Here is a 24,191-nt window from a genome sequence, read left to right as displayed (position 1 = left end):
ATGTTGCAGGGTGAATTTACCGTTTCCCAAAAAAATGGTATTTGGAAACGGTAAAAACCCGTTGTTTTTGCAGTGTGAACGGGTCTGAAACGGTACCCAGGCAGCAGTGAGCACTATTGGTCCGCTCCATGCACATCTAATGAGTGGGACCCAACGCAGTGCATATTTAATGAGCGGGTCCCTGCCCCCTGCATATGTATGCAGAGGACGGGGACCCGCTCATTAAATATGCACTGTACTCATTAGGTATGCACGTAGGGGATAGTTACCCCACGTGCTGGCGCACAGTGGCATAGGGTGTAAGCTCACCCAGGCGAGTGATGGCAGCACGGAGAGCACCGGGACTTCCCAATCTGGTGAGTGCTGTTGCTGTTTATGAGGATGCTCTGAGCTCGAATTGCCTCCCCCCCCCCCCCCCCCCCCCGTTATTTCCCCTTAGCCTATCCAACACATAGTATAAATATTGATAAATGAAGTTGGCTTGCACTCTATTATCAGTGTAGCCTACAAAAAGGGATAAATATAAATAGTTGAACCCAGGAGATAATCCCCCCCCCCCCACACAGGTCACTCCCCAATGCATGATCTGATGGCTCACCAACTGTGAGGATTTGTATTTGATTCTTCAATGTTAAGAAAGTGAGACCTGCTGACATTTCATTTGAAACTTAAAGAAGAAGTATGGGCTGGAGGTTTTTAATCATCCACCCTGTAGTCTAGTCCTTGCTCCAAGTGATTTTCTTTTTTTAATTTCCATAACTTTTTTTATTTCACATTTTTTTCATTCCATACAGTATTCATTCATTTCACCCTCCCCCCCATACAAATCCGTATTACATAAAGCACTTGTTCTACCATTAACATAACAGTTGCACCGTCAAGTTTAGAGGGAGTCGGGCGTCTCAACATGGAGTCTGGCATGAAGTTTCCGGTTCTCCGTGTACCCCCTGTGTTTAAGTGTTCTACTAACCCTTAAATTATATTAATCCCTTAGGCCCATTTCCCCTAATGTTTTACTCTAAGTTCTCATTTCAGAGGGGTTTCCCCCATTCTTCCTCCCTTCCCTCCCTCCCCCCCTTATGTGTATAGTGTATACTAATTCCCTTACCTACCCCATTCTATTTGCCTATTACTATGTTGTCCCTTATACCTTATCCCCCCTCCATATTGTGATGCCGTGCTCTCCTTATATTCCATACGACCTTCCTATCTAATACAGTGCTTACTCTAATACACCTAACAGTCAAAATAAAAAAAATAAAAAATTGTGTTTTGTGTACTTTTTCCTGAGCCGGTTGCCCATGCCCTCCATGCACCGCCCTTCTTCCTACTGTCCGTACTCCACTCCCCCCATCTCCCATTCCCTCCCCTAACACCCACATACTTCTAAAACCCCGCAAGTTTACTCTACCCTCCCGAGTCCAGGTCCCCTCCTGCAGGATCCTTCAATTTTATCTGATGAAAATTGCTTCCACCTTGGGATAATTTATTTATCTTAAATTACTCCATCTGTCCCATATTTCGTGGAACTTTCCTTCTGTCCTCCTAGCTATATGCCTATATTTTTCATGTTCCATTGTGCTATCTACAAGAGGAACCCACTCTGCGGGCTCCGGTCCCCCTTCTGCCATCCATTTTCTCGCTATACATATTTTAGCTAGTGTACAAAGATTTATCACCAAGATCCATAGGTTCCTTTGCATAACATGTTCACCCTTAATCGCCAGTAAACACATTTTGGAGGTGCATACACTCTGTGGGACACCCAACCTCTCGAGGGTCCTAATAACCTGGGCCCAAAATCTCTCCACCATAGGGCATTCCCATAATAAATGATAAAAAGTTCCGTCCCTACTTTTACACTTTGGACAGGTCTTGTCACCCCTACCCCCGAACTTATATATACGTTCTGGTGTCAAGTATGATCTATAAATTATATACAATTGGACCTGCTGAAATTTGGCCTGCCCTGTTGCTCTCTGTACATTGGACAGCGCTTCCTTCCACTCATCCACCTTTATTTCCCCCAGGTCTAACTCCCATTTATTGCACAATGCCCCCAAGTTATCTCCCTTTAATTCTTGTAAAAGGTGTTTGTAGCACTGAGCAATCATATGGCGGGGCTGGGTTTTTTTAAGGAATCCCTTATTCAATGACTCCTCCAATATAGGGTGTCCTATTCTGAATTGCGTTCCCAGGGCATGCCTCAGCTGAAAATAACGATATTTAAAGCTATTTACCAAGTTGAACTCCTCCTTTAATGACAAAAAGGTCCTAAATCCCGCCCCGTCGTATAACTGCCCAATTTCCACAAGGCCTACCTCCCCCCATACCTTATCTACCTGCAGTGCTCCTAATTCGCTTAAATATCGAGTATTGTGGAGAGGTGTCTCGGGGTCCATTCCACTACTGCCCAAAATTCTTTCGGCCTGTTTCCATACCTCTATCGCCTGCTTAATTATAGGGGGCCATTAACGTTTTTTGTTGCCAGACAGTAACAGATGCAGCGGGGAATGCCCCGGGGACACTGTCTCTACCAAGGCTTGTATTAATTCCGAGTCCTGTCCTGTTTTTATCCATGAGTTCAAAAAGGCCATCTGGGTCGCAAGGTAATACAGCCAGAAGTCCGGTAAAGCTAACCCCCCTTCTGCCTTAGGCCTTGTCAGGTTGCTCTGCTTTATTCGGACCCTTTTCTTATTCCATATTAGGGATGATATAAGCCCTTCCAGCATTCGGAATATTTTTCGGGGAAGATAAATTGGAGCATGTTGTAAAACATAAAGTATTTTTGGTTGTACTACCATTTTTACAAGGTTAACCCTCCCAGTCACGGTCATTGGCAGCCTTTCCCACGACACAATTTTAGTTTTGATATAATTTATCAATGGGGTGATATTCAGGGCCTCAAACTCCTCCGCTTTATTAGTTATCATAATTCCCAAATACTGGAATTTCTCCACGATTTTTAATGGGTTGTTCGCTGCCCTCGTTGTCCCTGCCATGTCCCTCAAAGGTAGTATACATGATTTGCTCCAATTTATCTTTAACCCCGAAAAAGCTCCAAACTGATCTACTATCTCCAGTAACTCCGGCATATCTGATACATAATTTTCAAGAAAAAGTAAAACATCATCTGCGTATAGCGCTATACGATCTTCCTTCCCTCCTACCCGAAGCCCTCTAAGCTTTTCAGTCGACCTAATTACACAAGCCAGCGGTTCCATTGCTATCGCAAAAAGTGCTGGCGACAGCGGGCAGCCCTGGCGGGTGCCTCTTTTTATAGGAAAACTAGGGGATATGTAATTGTTTATCATTACTCGTGCTTTAGGATTCGAATAAAGCAGTTTGACCCAGTTTATGAATACTGGCCCAACTCCTATCCACTCCAACGCCCTCCAGAGGTACTCCCATTCCACGGTGTCAAATGCTTTAGCGGCGTCTAATGAGACCACCGCTGGCGCCTCGTACTCCCCATGTTTACTTTGTAAGTGGCAAAACAGCCTTCTTAAATTTGTGGCAGATGACCTACCAGGTATAAATCCAGTCTGGTCACTATGAATTATTCCCCCCAAGGCGTTGTTCAGACGAGTAGACAGAAGCTTGGCCAATATTTTTACGTCATTAGTCAATAAGGATATGGGCCTATATGATTCTCTCATCCTTGGATCTTTATCTTTCTTTAACAGATTTATTATTAATGCTTCGGACATGGAAGGAGGAATTATCCCATCCACATACACCTTATTAAAAAGCTCTAACAATTTTGGGGAAAAAAACTGGGAGTAAAGCTTATATAGTTCTTGGGGGATACCATCTGTCCCTGGGGCTTTTCCACTAGGGATTGTTTTTATTGCATTATTAATCTCTTGAAGAGTAAATGGTGCGTCAAGACTGTTTTTTATTCTTTCCGACAGGTTAGGGGGAGTTATCTGTGCTAGATATTTTTGTATCTCCTCAGTTGAATTTGCCGACTTTGCCTCGTACAGATTCTGATAATACTGGGCAAAACTCTGTACGATGCTGGGGGTTGTGTTCAACACCCTACCTCCCTCATCCTGTATCTCCAGGACTATATTGGGTGGTTGTTCTGCCTTTACGATATTTGCCAAATAGCTTCCGGGTCTATCCCCTTCTGTGTATCTATGGTGTTGTTTAAACACTTCACCCAGCATCGCTTTTTCCTTAAGCTTCTTATTCCAAGCTGCCTGAGCCGCCAACCACTCCTCTTTACTACTGTGGGAACCCTCCTCTATATACCTCTTCTCTAATCTTATACATACATTCTCTAGCTTCTGTTCTTCTTGCCTATAAGATGCTTTTAGGCACGCAATTTTTTTAATTAGTGATCCCCGGATGCCAGCTTTGAATGCGTCCCATATTGTTTCTGCTGGCGCCGAGCCCTCATTCACTTTTAAAAACTCTTCCCACTGTTCTTCCAATCCTACCCCCGGAGCTAATTTGGACAGCCAGTTTGTATTCAGCTTCCAGTATATAAATCCCTTTTGCCCTCCAGGAACTAGGGAGACCTCCAGGGGGGAGTGGTCGGATATGCCCCTGGCTCTGTAGGCTGCCCCACACACCTTCAGCAGACAATCCTCAGTAGCCAGGGCCATATCCAGCCTAGAAAACGTCTCATGTGTCCCAGAGAAGCAAGAATATTCAAGTACATCTGGGTGGTCCCTTCTCCAGACATCTCTCAGTCCCATCTCCTCTATCATTAAAGAAAAACCGGATTTTTGACCCATATTCCCCTGACTCTTAGATCCCCATCTATCCAACCGTGGGTCCAATACGTTATTGAAGTCCCCTATTACCAGAGCTGGTGTCTCTGGAGACAGGGCCATAAATTCAGCAACTTTCTTTAGGACCACATAGTTGAATGGCGGGGGGATATACACCGTCATCAGCAAAAACACAAACGTATCCAGCCTACATTTCAAAAATACATATTTCCCATTTGGGTCTACTGAGGTTGACTCAACTGCAAAGGGGATCCCCTTTCTCACCAACACAGAGACCCCTCTGGAGGCCGAGGTAAAGGTGGAGTGGAACGTCCACCCAATCCATGCTTTTTTTAACGCTAAAACTCTACCCCCCTCCAGGTGGGTCTCCTGGAGGCATATAATATCTACAGCATATTTATGCAATTCCCTCAAAACCAGAGCCCTTTTTATCCTGTTATTAAGTCCCCTCACGTTCCACGAAAGGATACTATATTTCAGCAGCCCCATTCCATTTTTTTAAGCATATTAACCATAAACAAGGGGAAGCATCCCTCTACTTGGTCCTGCACCGTACCTGCACCCTGGGTGGTAAACTTGCTCCCAATCCTCCCCCCCTTCCCCCCCTCCCCCCTCCCTGCATGCCTGCCCCATCTCCTGACATGCCTATCCCTAACCCCCCCTCCCCTCTCCCTCCTCCAGGCATACCCTACTTGGGCTAGCCTTGGGGCATCAAATTTCATGACCACCCAGTAAGGCCTCTCTCCCGCTCCCATATCAACTCTCCCCTTCCTCCTGTCGGAATATTTAATTTGGCGTATGCCCATCTCCTGCCAACACTCGTCATGCATTTATATTACATGGGTATATGCAACATTGCCCTGTTAGAATTCACATATCGCAATGGTAAAAAAAAAGGAAAACAAGCAAACAAGAAAAAATGTCCGAGAAAAGGGAAAAATTAATTCCAAAAATACTTGCAAAAGAATAAAAAAAATACCAAAAACATCGACCATCCCTCCTCAGAGGAAAATATAGTTAATGAAGGCAGTTAGAGAAGCACGTTTTGCTTTCAAGCAGTGCCCATTGCCTGGCTTGCCGGGAAGTTCCTATCCAGCCAGTCTGAGGCGTCTTTAGGGCTCAAGAATACATGGGTCTTCCCCTCGGATACCATTCTCAGCTTAGCTGGGAATATCATTGCGTAATCAAGATGCAGTTCTCTTAATCTCCTCTTCACTGGCACATATTGTGCCCTGTCCCTTTGAACCCCTTGGGCGTAGTCAGGGAACACAGAGATTTTTTTATTGTCCCACATCAGAGGTCCTTTCTCACGACTTAGGCGTAGTATTAGGTCTCTATCTGGGTAGTACAACATTTTAGCAATTAGGGTTCGGTCTGGCGCCCCTGGAGGCAACGGCCTCATAGGAACCCTATGGGCCCTTTCGATTGTAAAAAAATTAGAGAACGCTTCCCTCCCAAAAATCTCTATCAGCCATTTCTGAAGAAACTGCTCCGGGTTGGACCCTTCCGAATGCTCTGGAAATCCCAGAAATCTAAGATTATTACGCCTTAGGCGCCCCTCAATGTCAGTTAGTTTACTGTCCATGCTCTTCACATGTACCCTCATACTCTCCATATTCTTCACCATTGGGGTTACTATATCTTCTAACTCTGAGGTCCTTTTTTCCACTTCAGTAGTCCGCTCCTTTACTTTTTGAACTGAGAGGCGTATAACGTCGAGATCCTCCTGAATTTTCCCAATCTTGATTGTTAAACGACCCTCACTGGCCGATAATGCATCTAATACTTTCTAAATGGAGGCAGGCTCTAATGTATTCTCTGCGTTCTCTGGGGGGGTAGTGGGGGGGTTCCATCATTTTTAGCTGCAGATGGTGTTGGGGTGGCTGGGGTTCTGGCAAATTTAGCTAGTTTATTTGCCGCAGTGGTGTCCTTTGATTTCCCCATTATGCTGGGTATTGTCTTGGCCAGATAATGGTCAGGGTACACCCTGTATTCACTGATCAACCGACTCTCCCCTTAGGGTCCTCGATCCTGGTACCCCTCCTTTGTTCCTTACTCCCCTGGTACTCTGGTCCCCCCTGTGCAATGCAGCATACACCAGGACAGTTCAATTCACTTCCTTATTTTATAAATATCCAGAACACAAACGCCTCTAAGCTCAAAAATGGGAACCTGCAATTATCAATGTACAGCTCGACAGTCTTAGTTAACCCCTATTTATATTTGGAGTGGTACCTTCATTTGCAGGCTCACCCGCTTCGTTTTCCGATGGCTGCCTCCCCGCCAGTGATCCGGAGCCCTGCCACTGGACTCCGTTGCCTCCTCCCAGCCGGTCCCTTGGTCTCCGTCTTTGGGTCCTCTCACGACCCGCTTGTCTCTTCTCCCCAGCTGATGCTGGTCAAGGTCCCCCCTGCCGGGTATGCGATGCAAGTATCTGAGCTTCCGGCTCCTTTCGTCTCCGCTGCTCGACCTCTTAGGCGTCTGTACACTGGAGCTCCGTTCGGGCACTCAGGGTCACCGTTGTGGTATTTCGTCCCCCAGCCTCCCCTTCTCCACGGTGTACTTTCGGCCGGCTGGCGTTGCTTCCTGCACGCCGCGCCCGCCTGTCTCGTCCCCTCGTACGTCACCAGGCTGCGCCGGGCTCTCAGGTCTCGCGGGGCTTTCCACCAGTCTCCCAAGCGGCGTCGCTGTATGCCGGCTCAGTCTTCCAGAAGTTGACTCCTGCCGCCTTCACTTTTCTGGCATGTATACTCCGTTATCAGAGGTAGGGAGAAGTGCTCAGGATACCTTCTTTACATCTTGGAGCGGGAGAGAGTAACGAACACGTCCTACTCCCTACATTCCGTGGTCACGCCCCCCGTTTTCACACACCAAAGCAGCCAGTCGCTCCAAGTGATTTTCACCTTTCCAGTAAACGCACAGAATTCCTGGGTGGAAAACATTTTGGAAGTGATAATAATAAATTGAAGCTTGGTTTGGTGGACTGTAGGCAGTGGAATACAAGGGGATTCCAAAGTTCCAGGACGGATATGAAAAAAATAAAGTAAACAAAATAGGTTATTATGTGAATAGATAAAAAGGTACCTTGTGTAAAAATAAATTATTAATTATAGAATATTCTACAGATTGAGTTCCCCTTATCCAAAATACTCGGTACCAAAAGCATTTTGAATAACGCATTATTCCGTATTTTGGAATAGTTGTATAGTTTAATGATGGGTACTTGTGTACTATTACGGTGCCCATCGCATCGCAGACCATAAGGCATGCGATGCAACGCGATTTGCACCCGATGGTATACAATTTAAAATTGTATACCATTGTATATGGCATACAATGCGATGTAATGTTAAATTGTATAAGCACCCTAATGGGGGCTTACAATGTTAAATGCACCCCCACTTTGAACGTGAACCCGAAGCGTGGCGCGCGCAGCAAGCCCGTGAGGGGCGGCGGTACGCGTCCTCCGACCTTTTCATACCCCCACTATCCACGTCGGCTTGGAGTTGATTTTATATAGTGTGGCGAGCCACCGAGCCCGAAGCATGGCGAGCGGACGCGCATTACTTCACAGGTATTACGCGTCCCCTTGCGGGGCTCGCTGCGCTCGCCACGCTTCGGGCTTGGTGGCTCGATGCGCTCGCCACACTATATAAAATCAACTCCACACCGACGTGGATGGTGGGGGTATGAAAAGGTCGGAGGACGCGTACCGCCGCCCCTCGCGGGCTCGCTACGCTCGCCACGCTTCGGATTCACGTTCATAGTGGGGGTGGGGTGAGGGTGCATTTAACATTGTAAGCCCGAATTAGGGTGCTTATACAATTAAACATCGTATAGGGGGCTTATACAATTTTAAATCGCATCGCAGTGCATCTGGTGTATGCCATGCAATGCGATTAAAAGTTGTGCGACCAAATATCGTGGGCGCCGTGCTAGTACACAAGTACCCAATGATGTATCTTGAGGTATGTGTAAACACAACACATGAAATCTGGGGCGTCACTAGAACTTTTTGGGCCCCATAGTAGAATCTTGACAGGGCCTCCCCACCGGGGCAGTATGATCGCCAGGGGGGTCAGCACTGACCCTGCATGTGCAGATCCCCCCAGCACCTGACTGAAAGCATTGCATGTACGTGCTCCTATTGGCACCCTATACCCATGCAAATATTACAATACAATACAATCCTGGGTGGTAATATTCCACCCAAATTGCATTGTAAATGCGTTCCTTTAATAAATAAGCCCCTTACAGGGGAGAGAGAAAACAGGAAAGAGTTGGCTGGGGAGGGAGAGAGTGCAACACAGAGGGGGTAAAAAAGAGAAGAAAGAGAATGGATATGTGTTGACACTATTGAGAAAATAATCAGTTTATGCCCTCCTGATCCACCCCACCCGCTCATTACAGTTGAACACACCCCCTTCCCCTACAGTATAAACTGCGCTTGTTACCTCCAGCAGTAGCACCCTGCAGCAGGTCTCCACATTGATGCCTGGACCTCAGTGGCAGATCTCAGCAGCACTATGTGGGTCCCGTCAGCGGCGCGGGTCTCCAGTGACGTTGATCCCCAGCAGCATCAGAGAGGGATAGGATAAGGGAAGAGCAGAGGCTGAATGAGCCAGGCCAGCTCCTCTCCCTTCATTAGCCAAACCATATCCGCTGGTGGAGGGGAGAGATGCTATTTATCATGAAATTCTTTTTGAATTTTGTCAGGCCTGTAAAGAAATTACTGTTAACTCCAACCTGTGGGCTGCAATCGCTGCTAAGTGAATAGTCCCGGGGGATCATTTGGCCCACAGTAAATGACTTCGGCTAAGTAAATTACACCTATGTATTAGCTTGCTTGTGTTAAACAGCTGTTCACTATTTTCGGTAAAGAATGGCTTGGGATATCAACTGATTACAAGAGAACATAAACAATTGTATAATTTTTAAGGTAACAGTGTAGGGAACGATCTGCGGATACTGAAAATCATTGAGTTCTCTTAAATCATAGCTAATTCAGATTATCGCCAGTGCATTTTGTAACTGCCGCCAAAAGACACCAGAGTTAGACCCACTTTTTACCTGTCCGGCCTCTTTCCGAGATTCCAACGCAGGTGTCCATAGACGCATGGTCTGCAAGATGGTGGTAACATCTCTGTCTGAGCCTGGTGGTAATGGGAATGCCATACATGGCTGCTGGAGGCTGCATGCGAGGCTAGTGTGACCCATGATCCAATATCTGCTGAATCGGCAGTATGGAAGCTGCCATATTGGTCTCCATCATGTGATCTGTTATTCTCCAATCCCTGTCAACTGGCAGGGTGAGCTAATCCAGACTCCTCTACTCGTATAAAGTCCCCTAAACCAGAAAGCTCAGGGATGCAAGTACCACAAGTCGCACAGCTCCTTAATATATCCAGTCCGCATTGTTGTATTCTGACTTCTGACATCTCTGACTCTCCTGGAAGTCTTCCTGGTTCCAGTTCAGACTTCTGCTGATAACCTTGTCCGCCGCTTACAGTCAGCACATCTCTTGAACCTTCTGATCCAGGCTGGCCAGAACACATTTTGTGCGAGTTCCGGGGAAACCCAGAAAGGGGTCCGCGATCTGCCTGCCATGCGCCACAAAGTCCAGACCTCGTTGCAATAGTCCCTTGCATAGACTACAGTTGCGCCCCTGCTCTAAATCTCTGCCAGTCACATGGTTCTAGTTAGCACCCTATTGCTTGACCCTGCCATTCCTCAGTATAACTGTTAGGGTTACAGCTTATTGCTGTAAACTAATTATGCTTAAACTATGGACTAACAAGTAAACCAGATTAAAAAGTGGCAAGGCTCTTAAAGGGTTCCTATTATTCCTTCACTGGGTTGTATTTCGTGATGGTTTTAAATTAGTACCTTACTGTTTTGTTGTTGCGGCATGCAGCGCTTCATAGCGTTACTGCAATGCATACAAATCTCATTTGTGACTGCATAGGGAGTGTGTTAATACACGCTCTCCTGCTATCCAGCTTGTAGTTGTGGGTCTGTCGCACAAGACAACAAGAGTCTCAGTAATTATATATAAGGTGGCCCCCTGTTAGATAGGTTTGTAGATATAATTACTGATTGCAGGGGTGTGCTACCACGGACAAAGGTAGATGATATTCAGAGTAGGAGAGAAGGTGGTTTGTCACTGTGTGGTGCACCAGTTGTAAAGAAAACAATTATTTTAAATATATATTTTATTTGGTTCTATGTTAAATACTGCGAAATATGACGAACAACAAATAACATCAACAAAAGTGAATACAGTGCAATTTAAAATGCACGTGAGGGGTCGCCATGTATCTGCCTCCTTTATATAAGGGTTTTATCTTGTTATTCAAAGTGAATAATTGATTGTAATGGCACACTTCAACACATTATACACACTGGGCCACTTCTGAGCTGAAAGTCGCTCATCTGCTGGTTATACCAGCAGATGAGCGGCTTTCAGGATGGCTTTGCATAGCACTCCACTATGCAATGCCATACCCCCCCCCCCCCCCCTCCGTCGGCGCCCGGCAGGGGGAAAGCCTCTCAGTGTGTATGCACTGAGCGGCTTTCCCCGCAGCGATGATAGTAATCATCGCTGTCCATACATGTTGGGCATAGCTGCACAGTGTGTATGGGCCTTTAGAGTCCTGAAAAGGACTAATCAAACTCGCACACATAGACAGCAGGAGAGACAGAACATGGAAGACGCCCGCACGGCAGGTTAGCCGGCATACGCTTTGCAGATCTTCTTCTATTATTGCCAATATATTGCAGTTTCACCAAAAATATAACTTGCATGCACACAATTTTTTTCCATGCAACTTTACTTTAACTTTTTATTTTATTATTTTTTATAGGATAAATTCAGAGGGCACCAGAAGAGTCGAAAAGCTTCCAAGCATGTAAAATCAGGTACAGTAGTGGAACAAAGTGTTTTTTGTTTGTGCCCCCCTCCTCTTCTGTGTATTAGTTATCCTTGTGGTTTCATCCTTCTGACATTTTAATTCATTCTACATTATATATTTTTACTAATGTAGTTTTTTTTATATATATATATATATAAATATGTATATATATATATTTTTTTTTTATCCACCAGCACCACTACCTAAGAAAAAATTATGGAATTGGGTCTCCTACCTAGATGAGGAGAAGATGCATGCTGCCCCGCTCAAGCTCTTCAAAGAGGTATCAAAATAGCAATCCTCTAATTCAAATGCATTGTGCAGCTTTACAATCTACAACAGAAATAGTTCTGTTTATTTCCATTCATATATTCAGTGCTCCGCTTTCACACACCCTTTTTTCTGCTTTCAGCATCAGTCTTTTCCGCAGTCACGGAACAGCTTTAAAGTGGGTTTAAAGTTGGAAGGAATTGATCCAGAGCATCCATCCTTGTACTGTGTCCTGACTGTGGTAGAGGTGAGTGATCAGTTTTCTGCATGCTAGTTGCCATTTTATATTGTCCAGTGGAAGAATCCCTCATCTGTTTTCAGGTTTCAGTTTATTTTAACCCTATCATTTAAAGTCTTTTTTTAAAGAACTTTTTTTTTTTTTTTTTAAAGGATAACCGAACCTTGTGAGTAATATGTATTCTGTTGCATAAAATAAATAATGAGCTGTCCAAAATAGTTGAATCGTCCTCTTTTGTCCGCATCTGAGCGAAAGGGAGGACAGTGTATTTTGAGTGGAGGCTGAGAAGTGGACCCTAAATAGTTGTACTTTTTGAACTGAAACTCCAGGTTCCTTCTAAGCCCTCTCACCTGTAACCTATTTTTTAGCATTTTCTGTATGCCTCGTTACTCTTGGGACTCTGGAACCTCAAAGCCTAAATGTGTTGGTTCCCAGTGTCTGTCCTTAGCTGCAGTGCTTCCCCCCCCTCCATTTGGGCACATAAAGGAACACCAGTACAATATACCGTATGTCATCCTGAGAGCTGTGGATGTTATTCATCACTGTTACCTTAATTTTGATAGAGGATGTGGATAGTTATGTCTTCCATTAGTCTCCAGCTCTGGTACTTAGCAGCAATGTGTGCAGATATGTGCAGGTCCCCTCTAGATGTATTTTTCTTTTAGGCACTGTTTTCTTGGAAGGGCTCCATCATAATAAATGGGGGGGAGGTCATTGTTCATTGTTCATGCCATAGATCTTGCTGAAGGTATCCCATAGATAGGAGTTGGACTTATTTCTGGGCCGTTCTATTAAATATAGCTACCTGCTTATATAGGTGCATCTTCTATCAATAGCTCAGGGACAGTAACTAGCTTTCTTAGCTGTTTTTCTTCAGACTACAAGGTTCACCGAACATTTGTATGTAACTCTGTTTCAGAGGAAATAATTGCTAATCTACATGTTCTCTGTAGTTACTACTGCACATATGTATCTTGAGGTAGACCATTTCTGTCCAGTTTAGCTATATATTCTGTGCCATCTTAGACTGAGTGTAGGTAGTTTTCTGTTCTGTTTATTGGATTGCCCTCGTTATGGGGCTAATGTATCAGAACTTGGAGAGAGAATTACCAACCAATCGACTCCTAACTGCAATTTTTCACTCTGCCTGTAATATGGCAGTTAGAAGCTGATTTTCTGAGCTTTGATAAATCTGCCCCTATGACTTCAGCGTCCTGTCACCTGGTGCAACTGTCTTTATTTACAATGTACTTTTCCTAAATTGCCTTGTACTGAAATGAGTTATTTATTTGTTTGCTCATTTATGTATTGTTACGTCCTGCGGGGTCATTGTGGCCCATATAAAATGATGATGATGATGGGCATTCAACTTTATAGTAGAATGTTGCTGATCTCCAGATATTAATCACTGAGCTTCCAGGTCCAACAAGAATGTTCCTAGTTTTGGTGCAGGGTCCAGTGGTCCTCATGCAACATTGGGAATTGCTCTGACTGCTGGCCGGTCTTTTCGGATAGGGTTCTTTTCCCTCTAGATGCCCTGGAGTATAGTCACTAAAGTTTTTTTCTTAGATATTGATTCAAAAGGGAGTTGTACATTAACCTGCTGGCCATGTTCGTATACCCTCCTTGGCTGTTGCATTTTAATGTAGCTTTCACATCACACTTTTAAAACGGTATATTGCCATTTTTTTGCCTTTTAAAACGATTAAGGGTGCAGTGTGAAAGTGTCATAGTTGAAATACCATTTAAAGTTAACTGGTATTTCAACACGTTTAAAAAGCAGAGTCCTACCCGTTTTAAAGCCAATTCAGAGCCGTTTTTTGTGCTGTCTGAATGGCACTGAAATGGTATTTAGTAAAAAATAAAGGTTAGAGCACTGTGATAGGCTGTCCCTTGTCTTGTGTCCCTTCCCTGAACCAGGAAATAAGCTGTGGGTAGAAACGTGTTCAGAGGTTAAACGGCTTGACTGGTGATGTGAATGGTACTTAAACGGTATTTTTAAATGGTAATCTGCTGCAATATGAACACTAGACCCGTTTAAAATACCATTTAAAATTACAGTTTTTCAAAACGTTTCAAAATGTTTTATGACAGGGACAACCTTTTATTTTGTTTATTTATTTATTTTTTACACAGAGAAACATTCACGGATCTGACTGATCCGTGGGATGCTTCATGCTCGTCCATATTTGGCTGCAGGGAAACTCTGCAAATCTCCGGCCATATTTTCGGGCCGATCCCGTTTATACATGGGATGGACCGTGATTGGTGATCTTAGAAAATTTTACTCTTATGGGCCCTACACACATAGCTATGTGTGTAGGGCGACCTAGCTATGCTAGGTCGGGCTGTGCTGCGCCGCTATCGCATAGCACACAGAGCTGACAGCCCACACACAGAGCGAGCTGTCAGCTCTGTGTGCTAAGCGAGTAGACAGCGCCAGTGTTCTCCGGTGGGAGAACCCTGCCGATACCGAGATTGATGGACACTGTCCATCAATCTCGGCCAACGATAAAGACGTGCGGGGACGGGATTTGCTGCCGATATAGTCCCCACACACACACCTAAGCGACTTTGCCAAACTAAGCAAAATTGCTTAGAAAATGCCTTTTAATATCGGCATGTGTGTAGGCCGTATTAGTCCGCAATGTCCCAAAGTTGGACTTTGAGAAACTGATCTCATAGTAAGTACAAACATCTTCTTTTTCTACATCCTGTGTATCAAAAACTTTTTCATGACTTTGTTTTCTGATAGGTGCAAGGTTACCGAATGCGACTTCATTTTGATGGTTATCCTGACTGCTATGATTTTTGGGTTAATGCGGATTCCCTGGATATACACCCAGTTGGTTGGTGTGAAAAATCGGGACACAGGCTAATGCATCCTAAAGGTGATGGTCTAGCAATTATGAGATTTGAAAACTAGGATTAAACTAGTCACAAAATAGCAATTCCCATATATACTACTGCAATTCCTCCTTTTTAAATGTTTATATACAGTGTATCATGTCTTATAAAAATGTTAATGGCAAATAATGACTTATGTTTCTCTGATTTACTATTTTTTATGACCTTTTGTTGTGTTTCCAGGTTACAAGGATGGAGAGTTTAATTGGCCTATATACCTGAAGCAATGGAAGGCTCAGGCTGCTCCAAAAACTTTCTTTAAAAGTTATAACACGGTGAGAATGAAAACTATATACAGGCATTTTTAGACTTTTCCTGTCTCGCTATATAAATATACTTCCCGTGCGACATCCATTTGTCCAGCTTTTGTTTCCCGGAGCCGGTTTCTACCCCTAGTATTGCTTACTTCTCTTTTCCACCTACAGCCAGTTACACCTTCTGGGTTCCGAGTAGGTATGAAACTGGAAGCCGTGGATCGAAAGAATCCCTCCTTGCTGTGCGTGGCTACGATATCCGATATTGTAGAGAACAGACTGCTTATTCATTTTGACAGCTGGGACCACAGCTATGATTACTGGTATTACGTTTGTTTATATTCAGAAAATACAAGTGACATATACATTTTTATAAGTGCAACTGAATCTAGCTGGTGATCATGGATCATTTATTTGGAACACAACATGCTGGTTTAATAATGAATAATAGTGTAGATAGTAAATGGATGTCTCACACACTACACAAAGGGCCCTTCTGAGCGATATTGTTTTTAAAAAGAGTAATGTGTATGCTCCTTATCGTTAATGACCCCCCTCACCCCCTGTTGTTGTCTGTGCATGCAGCCCAATTTGACTATATAGGTGAGGGACCAGGTAACATCACTGAACGATATTGTTAACCGATATCGTTCAGTGTTTATGTACTATGTCGCATGCCCAGCGGCACAGCCAATCTAGTTAATCTAGTTTGTATCGGCGGTGCGTCCCTCAGGTCGGCACTCCTAGTGACCACCCAGTCACCACTATCACCAGACTGATTTTCTGTACATTATAAACCAGAAATTCAGGAACACTCATCAGGGCCATATCTGTGAGTAGAATTTCCCATTATAAGTTCAGTGCTATGTTCTTTGGCTTGCCAGGGCACCAAGGGTTTTCTCCAAAGTCATGATAGTAGGTTAAAAGGTGCTCCGTCTTAGTGTATTCAGGGGACCACTTGTTATAGGTATGCTCTGTTTCTGACCAATTTTTTTTTAAATTCATTATTAGCTTGGCATGCCTTTGTCCTTCTCAGGGGATGGCCTTTGGTGTGTTTAATAATCAATGATTGTTATCTATTGTGAGGAAACTATGAATGGTTTAACCATCCATGGCCCCCGATCGCACATGTGCTGACGGCAGCTTTAATCGTCTTTAAACCTAAATCTATGGTAAAACAATGGAGAAGTGTTTTCAAAATGTAATGAGTGCTGCTGGGTGGTGACAAGGAGGTGGCTATTCAGACAAATGGAGACGATCTTTTGACTTGTTATGAGAGTGTTGAAGGCATGTTGTGGAAGACCATAAGCCAATGGAGGGAAGGGCTTGTAGCAGTATCAGCATAAAGATGGCAACATGCGGCCAGCAAAAGATGCACAAAGGCATCATAATATGAAACAGTCCCTTAGAGTCCAGATTTCACATCTATGTATTTTTTATTTAAAATTTCTGACGGGAAAGGGGTTGGTATTTTTTTTTTCTTTATGGCTATTGCTTCTGCAAGAATGGAATCTAAATTATATGTCCTATTTGGGATTCCTATATTTCAACTTCCCATTGTGTGCCCATTCTTTCAGGATTTTTCTGTTCTGTACTTGGGACATTGTTAGTCTGTAGTCTGAACTTTAATTGTTGGGGTAGAAAAAAGTTTATTTTGCACAAGTGCAAAACTTTCTATACCCTAATGTTAGCAGTGTCCTGCAAATGGACTCAGTAAATATTAGATTAGTGGCAAGTCCAAAGATTCTGTTTTATTACATCATCATTTCCAAATGTGGCTTCACCTATTTAACTTTAAATAGGTGAAGCCAATGCCTTACCCAAATTGAGTTGTGCTCTGCTTTACACAAATGTGGTGGCAAGGGATGATCTGATATTATTTCACAATTTTAGTATTTCACTAGAGGGTCTCTAATGTTTGTTGGCACGGTAGTATCCTGATGCCTGCTTTCATTATTACTGTAGGTGTGATGCCAGCAGTCCTTACATCCGACCAGTTGGGCACTCTAAAGAGTTTGGTATATCTCTGACACCACCACCAGGTAAGGTTGGTTTATTTTATCAACAGTCATGATGTTCTACATTAAGCTGGTAATAATAACATGGTACTTGTGTACTTTCACGGCTCCCATCGCATGCCATATGTAGTGGCATGCGATGCGATTTTCCCGTGTTTTTATGCATTTTTTATAAAATCGCATGCGATCTGATGCGATGTGATTGTCATTTTTCACAGAAATTATGGACATGAGTTGACATCATGTAAAATGCACCCCAAATGTCATTTTTCACACTGTACCACCCCCACTATCAACGCCAACCCGAAGCGTGGTGAGGCGGTACGCGTCCTACGACCTTTTCATACCCCCACTATCCACGTCGGCGTGGAGTTGAGAATAGAAAGTGTGGCGAGCGCACGCGGATACCTTCACAGGTATCCGTGTCCCCTTGCGGGCTTCACAGGTATCAGTGTCCCCTCGCTGCGCTCGCCATGCTTCGGGCTCGGTGGCTCGCTGCGCTCGCCACACTTTCTGTTCTCAACTCCACGCCAAAGTGTATAATGGGGGTATGAAAAGGTCGTAGGACGCGTACCGCCGCCCCTCGCGGGCTCGCGGCGCTCGCCAGGCTTCGGGTTGGCGTTGATAGTGGGGGTGGTACAGTGTGAAAAATTACATTTGGGGTGCATTTTACATGATGTCAACTCATGTCCATAAATTCTGTGAAAAATGACATCGCATGCGATCTCATGCGATGCGATTTTTCCCTGTACGATGCACATCGTGGGAGACGTGAAAGTACACACGTACCAATAACATTTGCCAAATATGATACATTTATTTGAGATCTACAGATTGTCATTCACTTTTGCTGGAATTGGCTTGCACTTAGCAGCCTAGCTGTGTCAAGCGTCTCGTTGGAGATTTTCTTCAAAATATAATAGTACAGAATCCAATACAAAGTTACTGTTAGTGGCTTCTAGGTGCAACTAGGTCACTAAACCGTTTTAATAACAGCAGAATTCCTAATGCCAAATGCAGTATGGCTGTATGCAATCTTTATACCAGTTCCTATGTGACAAATCTACAATGTAAACAAGAAAAAGGGTATGGTGTGGAGCGCAATTAACAGCAGCTGGCAGGGGGGGGGGGGGTCACTTCCCTATAATTACAAGAGTAAGAAACTATATATGCCAGCACTGGCTGAAATAATATACATACAAGATGGTTCACAATGATAAAAATGTATTAACTAAATTGACAATGAATAGTAAAGAAAAAATTGTGAACTGTATTGTATGATAACTATTTCACCCAGCGCTGGCATATATAGTTTTTTAAATCTACAATGTAGTGTGCCCGCAAACTGAGCAACTCTGTATTTTAATAACTATGTATACTAAAGCTAAAATTTATGAAAAAGTCGCAGAATGTGTGTGTGTGTGTGTGTGTGTGTGTGTGTGTGTGTCTGTATAGTGTAAAAACAAATGCTGCAAAGTAATGGTGTGTACACACTGTGAGATTCCTTTACTATTCGACTTGCTATGCAATATTTGCTATATCATGTGCTATTTACATACAATTATGGCTATCTGCCTTAGATTTCCACTATATAGTCATTGCTGCCCTGTCTATCTGGGTTTCGATTTGTGCTGTCACCGGATCACAAGGTAAAAAACCTGTGCAATCTGCATGCGATTTTGACTATATAGTCAAAATCTCATGCTGGATTGTACCATGTGTACACACCATTAGAATGCTTTGAAAATAGAAGTGTCAATAGTTTATTTTTATTCATTAACAAAATGGAAAGTGAGTGAACAAAAGAGAAATCTAGATAAAATTAATATTTGTTGTGACCACCATTTTTTTATCTTTAAAAACAAACCAATTTTCTAAGCACTCTTGAAATTAGTTTTGAAGGAACTAGTTAGGGAGGTTGTTCCAAACATCTTTAAGAACTAACTGCAGATATTCTATGGGTGTAGGCTTGCACAAATCCTCCTTGAGGTCAGGGATATGTGGGGGCCATATCTTTGCTTCCAGGACTACTATCATCACTTCCAGGATTTTTCTTCTTAAAGCTAAAGATGGTTATGCTTATCTGATGATACTGCATAATGGATAAGTACCTGCCTGTATTTCTCAGCAGTGAGGACACCATCAATACTAAACAAATCCCCAACTCCATTTGCTGATATGCAGCCCCAAACTTGCAAGGACCATGCTTCCCTACAAACACTTATTGTACTGCTCTCCATCTCTTTGCTGAATAAATTGCATTATGTTACAGCCAAATATTTCAAAATTAGATTTTTCTGTCCAGAGGACCTGCTGCCATTTTTCTGTACCCAAGTTCCTATGTTTTTGTGCATAGTTGAGTCATCAAAGTATGGCTTTTTGTCTGCTGTTGTTTTTTTTTTTTCAATTCGGCCCCATTAGAATCACCCCCTACGCTATACTCATTACACCTCCCCTTTCTAGGCAATGATCGTTTCCAACATGGAAAGGCAACACAACCATTTCAATCATGGAGCTTCAAGGTTTAAGCTCTATTAAACAACTTGCAAATCAAGAAACAAAAAAACATTCACTTACATACAGGCAAAATCCCAATACGACTTTCTACCACCATGTAATCTAGCTTTTCTCCAAGCCCAGCACTACACCAATAAAGTGATATCATATCTAAGTACAGCAGATTGGGATAATCATCTTGATAGGGCTCTCTTGAATGTAAGTTACTCCAGAAGAGCTATAACTTACTTTTACCAAATATTAAGAGAACCTTATCATACAGGTCAATTCCAAACAGGTCTTACTAAATGGCAGTCACGCTTCCCCAACCTAAACTAAAAGACTATCTTAAAAACTTTACTATACTCCACTTAAAAACAATATCAGCCACGTCCTACAAGGATATGTTCTTCAAAATATTTTACAGAGGCTACCTTTCTCCCCATCGCTGCACTTTAATGAGTCTCGGTGTGTCCCAAATGTTCAGCCATTCAAAATTTTTGGATGACAGTCAGGAAATTTGCGGTAGACCATTTGGTAAATTATCTACTATGAACACCAGAATGGGCTATCTTGGGATACTTGCCAACTACCCCAAAAATTTCAGTTGGTTGCAAAAAATTGTTGTTGTACCTTTTTTGCGGTAGCGAGAAAATGCATACTACAACAATGGATATCTGCCACACCTCCCTCATTTCGTATGTTCCAAGAAAAATTATATCACATATTTAAACTCGAATGGACTGAAACAACTATAGATACGTTACCGACAGATAAAAAACAACAAATTCATAAATGATTTGGCACAACTCTCTGGTATGAGACCAGAATACTTTTACAGGACCCACCAATAAACTAATCACAAAAAGGGATGGATGGCTTGGACACGCGTGGCTTTTCCCCCCTCTCTTTTTCTCTTCCCCTCTCTCCCTAAAATTCCCTTTCAATCTGTTTTTACACTTATTTCACACTAATAGCAAAATGTAAACATTAATAAGCGACAAGACAATTCTTCTTATGTAAGAAAAAATAACCAGTCATGCCAGAAGCTCAAAGTTCTCTTTTATTGAATTTTGTTTTGAACAGTGACATTCACATAGAAACTGTTTAGTAAATTGTATATCTTGTTGCAATGAATCCTTAATGTGTTCAAATATTTAGATACTGATGTTTACAATTGACATATATACAGAAACTCCTCTGTTTAGTTTTCAAACCCTTCTGCTGTGTACATACTGTACAATCCAGCATGAGATTTTGACTATATAGTCAAAATCTAATGCAGATCGCACAGGTTTTTTACCTTTCGATCCCGATGCGCGCTCCCATGACAACACAAATCGAAACCCAGATAGACAGGGCAGCAATGATTATATAGTGCAAATCGAATGTATATAGTATGAATTGTATGTAAAAAGTACAGAGATAGCAAAGATTGTATAGCACTCGAATCTTAAGTCGAATTGCAGGGGAATCTCACCGTGTGTACACTGTACACACCATTAGACATATTCAATAACATCTATGATAAATAAGAAAAATTGAAAATGCTTGCAAAACATATTGTTGTGAATGCTATATTACATTGTAATGTTTAATTTTTGCAATACAATCATTTTGGGGGAAAAAAAAGAAGCACCCCCTAAGTCCCAGACTGTGCACTTTAATTATACATATGTTAAATTAAACTTTACGAAACTATGGTGTATTTTCTACAGTGCAGTGTTGTTTTAGCTACTTTACATGAATGCACTAACAATATTTACCATACAGATTTCTTAAGACCCAGACCATGCACTCTGTTGGTTACCCAATCCTCTATGGAGACTGCCTACAAACCAAGGCATTGGCCTCTACACTGCATTCCCCTGGTGTGCCCTTCATGCCCCAGTCCAACACAGTGTTTTATATACACCTTTTACACAATACTGTATATTTAATAATTTTGTGCATAAAACATAGTTTGTGTACACCGAGCCAACTGGAAGCCAATGTCTCACTTTCTCAGTCGTGCTCCAATAATTCTTGGTCATCTGCATTTTGGCTAAACCTGTATTGGCCGACTAAATTTTAGACAATCTTGAAAGTGAGATTGACTCTCTTCACACACAGCAAATGTTTCTCAGTAAATAGTCCTCTACCTTGCACACATAACGGCTGCTGTATCTTTATTTTAGAATTTAAAGACCCTAAAAGTTTCTCCTGGGAGGCATATCTGGAGAAGACTGGAGCCCAGGCCGCCCCCGCAAGGGCTTTCAAAGTGGTAAATATCTATTGTAATATACTGATCTGCTGTAAATGGATCAGCTCACCTCTCATATAAAGCAACATTTGTATAGAATTAGTGTATATATTTTTTTCCATTTAGCAGAGGCTTTGCTTCCTTCCAGGCCTTTGGAAAACCTATGTGGCCCTACTGTTAAGGTACTTTCTACAGAGTAGAGGGAAGTCTGGGTACTTATGTATTATCAGGGCGCCCACTAAGCAAATAGCTTAGTGGGCGATTCTGCGTAAGAAAATCGCATTGCATGCGTTTTTTGCATGTGATGCGATTTTCGTATGTAATTTATTCACTGCTTTCTACCCTTGGGTGGTGCAATGCGATCGCACGCAAAATCGCATGTGATTTTATAGGGTGCGATGCCATTTACTTTACTATACATTTCTATGAGATTTAGGCACCCCCCATTATTCACACCACCGTGAAGCATGGCGAGCGGTGACGGAACGCGTCCTCCCAACCTTTTCATACCCCCACTATCCACGTCGGCGTGGAGTGGATTTTATATAGTGCAGGGAGCCCTGCGAGAGGACGCGGAATACTTGTAATCTAATCCGCGTCCCCTCACGGGGCTCACCACGCTTTGGGCTCGGTGGCTCGCTGCGCTCGCCACACTATATAAAATCGACTCCACGCTGACGTGGATAGTATGAAAAGGTCGGGAGGACACGTTCCACTGCCCCTCGAGGGGCTTGCTGCGCTCGCCACGCTTCGGGGTGGGGGGGAGGGTGCCTAAATCTCATTGCATGTAATATAAGTGTATAGTAAAGTAAATGGCATCGCACCCTATAAAATCGTATGCGATTTTGCGTGCGATGTGATTGCATCTCACCGCCCGGGGTAGAAAGCAGTGAATAAATGACATAGGAAAATCGCATCGCACGCAAAAAAAAGTATGCGATGCGATTTTCCTACGGTGCCGTAAGTATGCAAATAGGGCGCCCTGCTAATACATAAGTACCGAAGTCTGTAAAGAATCATGATTAATATTGTACATGGTTATACTATTCAGATAGATATAGCCCCCTCATTCTCCCAGATTCTTTCCCACCTTTCCGAACAAAATGTCCAATCATTTATCGATCTTGGTTTTGTAGAAGTCCTCTCTACACATTCCCCTTTTTTTTTTCAGCGCCCTTCTCATGGGTTCCAACCAAACATGAAGCTGGAGGCTGTAGACAAGAGAAATCCCATGTTAATCCGAGTCTGCAGTATTGTACAGAGAGAGGAAAATCGCATTAAGGTGAGCTCAAATTCTAAAACTATTTTAAAAAGGGAGTAGAACCTTTTTAGTGTTTGTAATGCGGGTGACAAAAAAATGACGATTGGTTTGCTTTGTTTTAGCTCCATTTTGATGGTTGGAGTTCTCTTTATGACTTCTGGGTGGATGCTGACAGTCCAGATATTCATCCAGTTGGCTGGTGTGCAAAGACTGGACACGCTCTCCAGTTGCCTCCTGGTAAGAGAAAGTGACTAAAGTGGGGTATCAAATTAGCCCTGAAAAAATATCTGGTGTGAAAACTGGGCTTTGCAACCTTTCCTGATATTTCAGGCACTCCTATTAGGATTTCTCACAAAAATACACAGGTTCAGTGAAGCCTTTGTGGTTTTGCCAGTGGGCTTGTTTTCGGGGATTTGGGTTTGCCTGCATGAGGTAGGCGAAACAAAAGCTCTGATAAGCCATGGAACAAGCTTGCTTTTTGGAGCCATTTGGATAGATAGCGAGACATTTACCCATGGTAATTTACCACAGGTAACTGGGTGAATCTTACATATCTATTTAAGCTTTCAGTCAGTAAATGCTCTAGGTATGGAATGGTTAACTTACACTTGTTTGTTTTTCATCCACAAGGGGGCACAGGAGAATCCTTGCAGTGGTTATAGGCTTGGCTGGCAGTCACCAAAAGAGTTAAATTAAAACTTCCATAGTACCTGACCTCCCAGTCCTCTGTACTCCGTCCCACCAGTTTTTCTTTTGGTACCAAGGCAAAGCAGGCATCGTTTTTACAGGGCTCAGCTAATTATTTCTTTCTTTATTATTTTGTTGACCTGGGCGGCGCAGCTGGGGCACAGG

General features: G+C 43.1%; 1 protein-coding gene across 8 annotated transcripts in view; it reads left to right on the top strand.

Moving 5' to 3' along the window:
• The window catches only part of L3MBTL3 (L3MBTL histone methyl-lysine binding protein 3), a 58,410-nt gene that overhangs the window by 24,704 nt on the left and 9,515 nt on the right, over positions 1-24,191 (top strand). For all 8 annotated transcript variants that reach the window (XM_083173456.1, XM_083173455.1, XM_083173452.1 and 5 more), the window contains 10 exons: positions 11,606-11,660; positions 11,848-11,936; positions 12,066-12,170; positions 14,917-15,052; positions 15,252-15,343; positions 15,494-15,645; positions 17,288-17,364; positions 22,014-22,099; positions 23,250-23,360; positions 23,462-23,576. In XM_083173456.1, the coding sequence (XP_083029582.1) occupies positions 11,606-11,660; positions 11,848-11,936; positions 12,066-12,170; positions 14,917-15,052; positions 15,252-15,343; positions 15,494-15,645; positions 17,288-17,364; positions 22,014-22,099; positions 23,250-23,360; positions 23,462-23,576 (1,018 nt within the window). The remainder of the gene's footprint in view (positions 1-11,605; positions 11,661-11,847; positions 11,937-12,065; positions 12,171-14,916; positions 15,053-15,251; positions 15,344-15,493; positions 15,646-17,287; positions 17,365-22,013; positions 22,100-23,249; positions 23,361-23,461; positions 23,577-24,191) is intronic.

This window comes from Crinia signifera, chromosome 2 (assembly GCF_055691185.1).
Source record: "Crinia signifera chromosome 2, ASM5569118v1, whole genome shotgun sequence".
NCBI classification, from domain to species: Eukaryota; Metazoa; Chordata; class Amphibia; order Anura; family Myobatrachidae; genus Crinia; species Crinia signifera.
The sequence above is the reverse complement of the archived record's forward strand: the minus strand, read 5'-3'. Positions and strand labels throughout refer to the sequence as shown.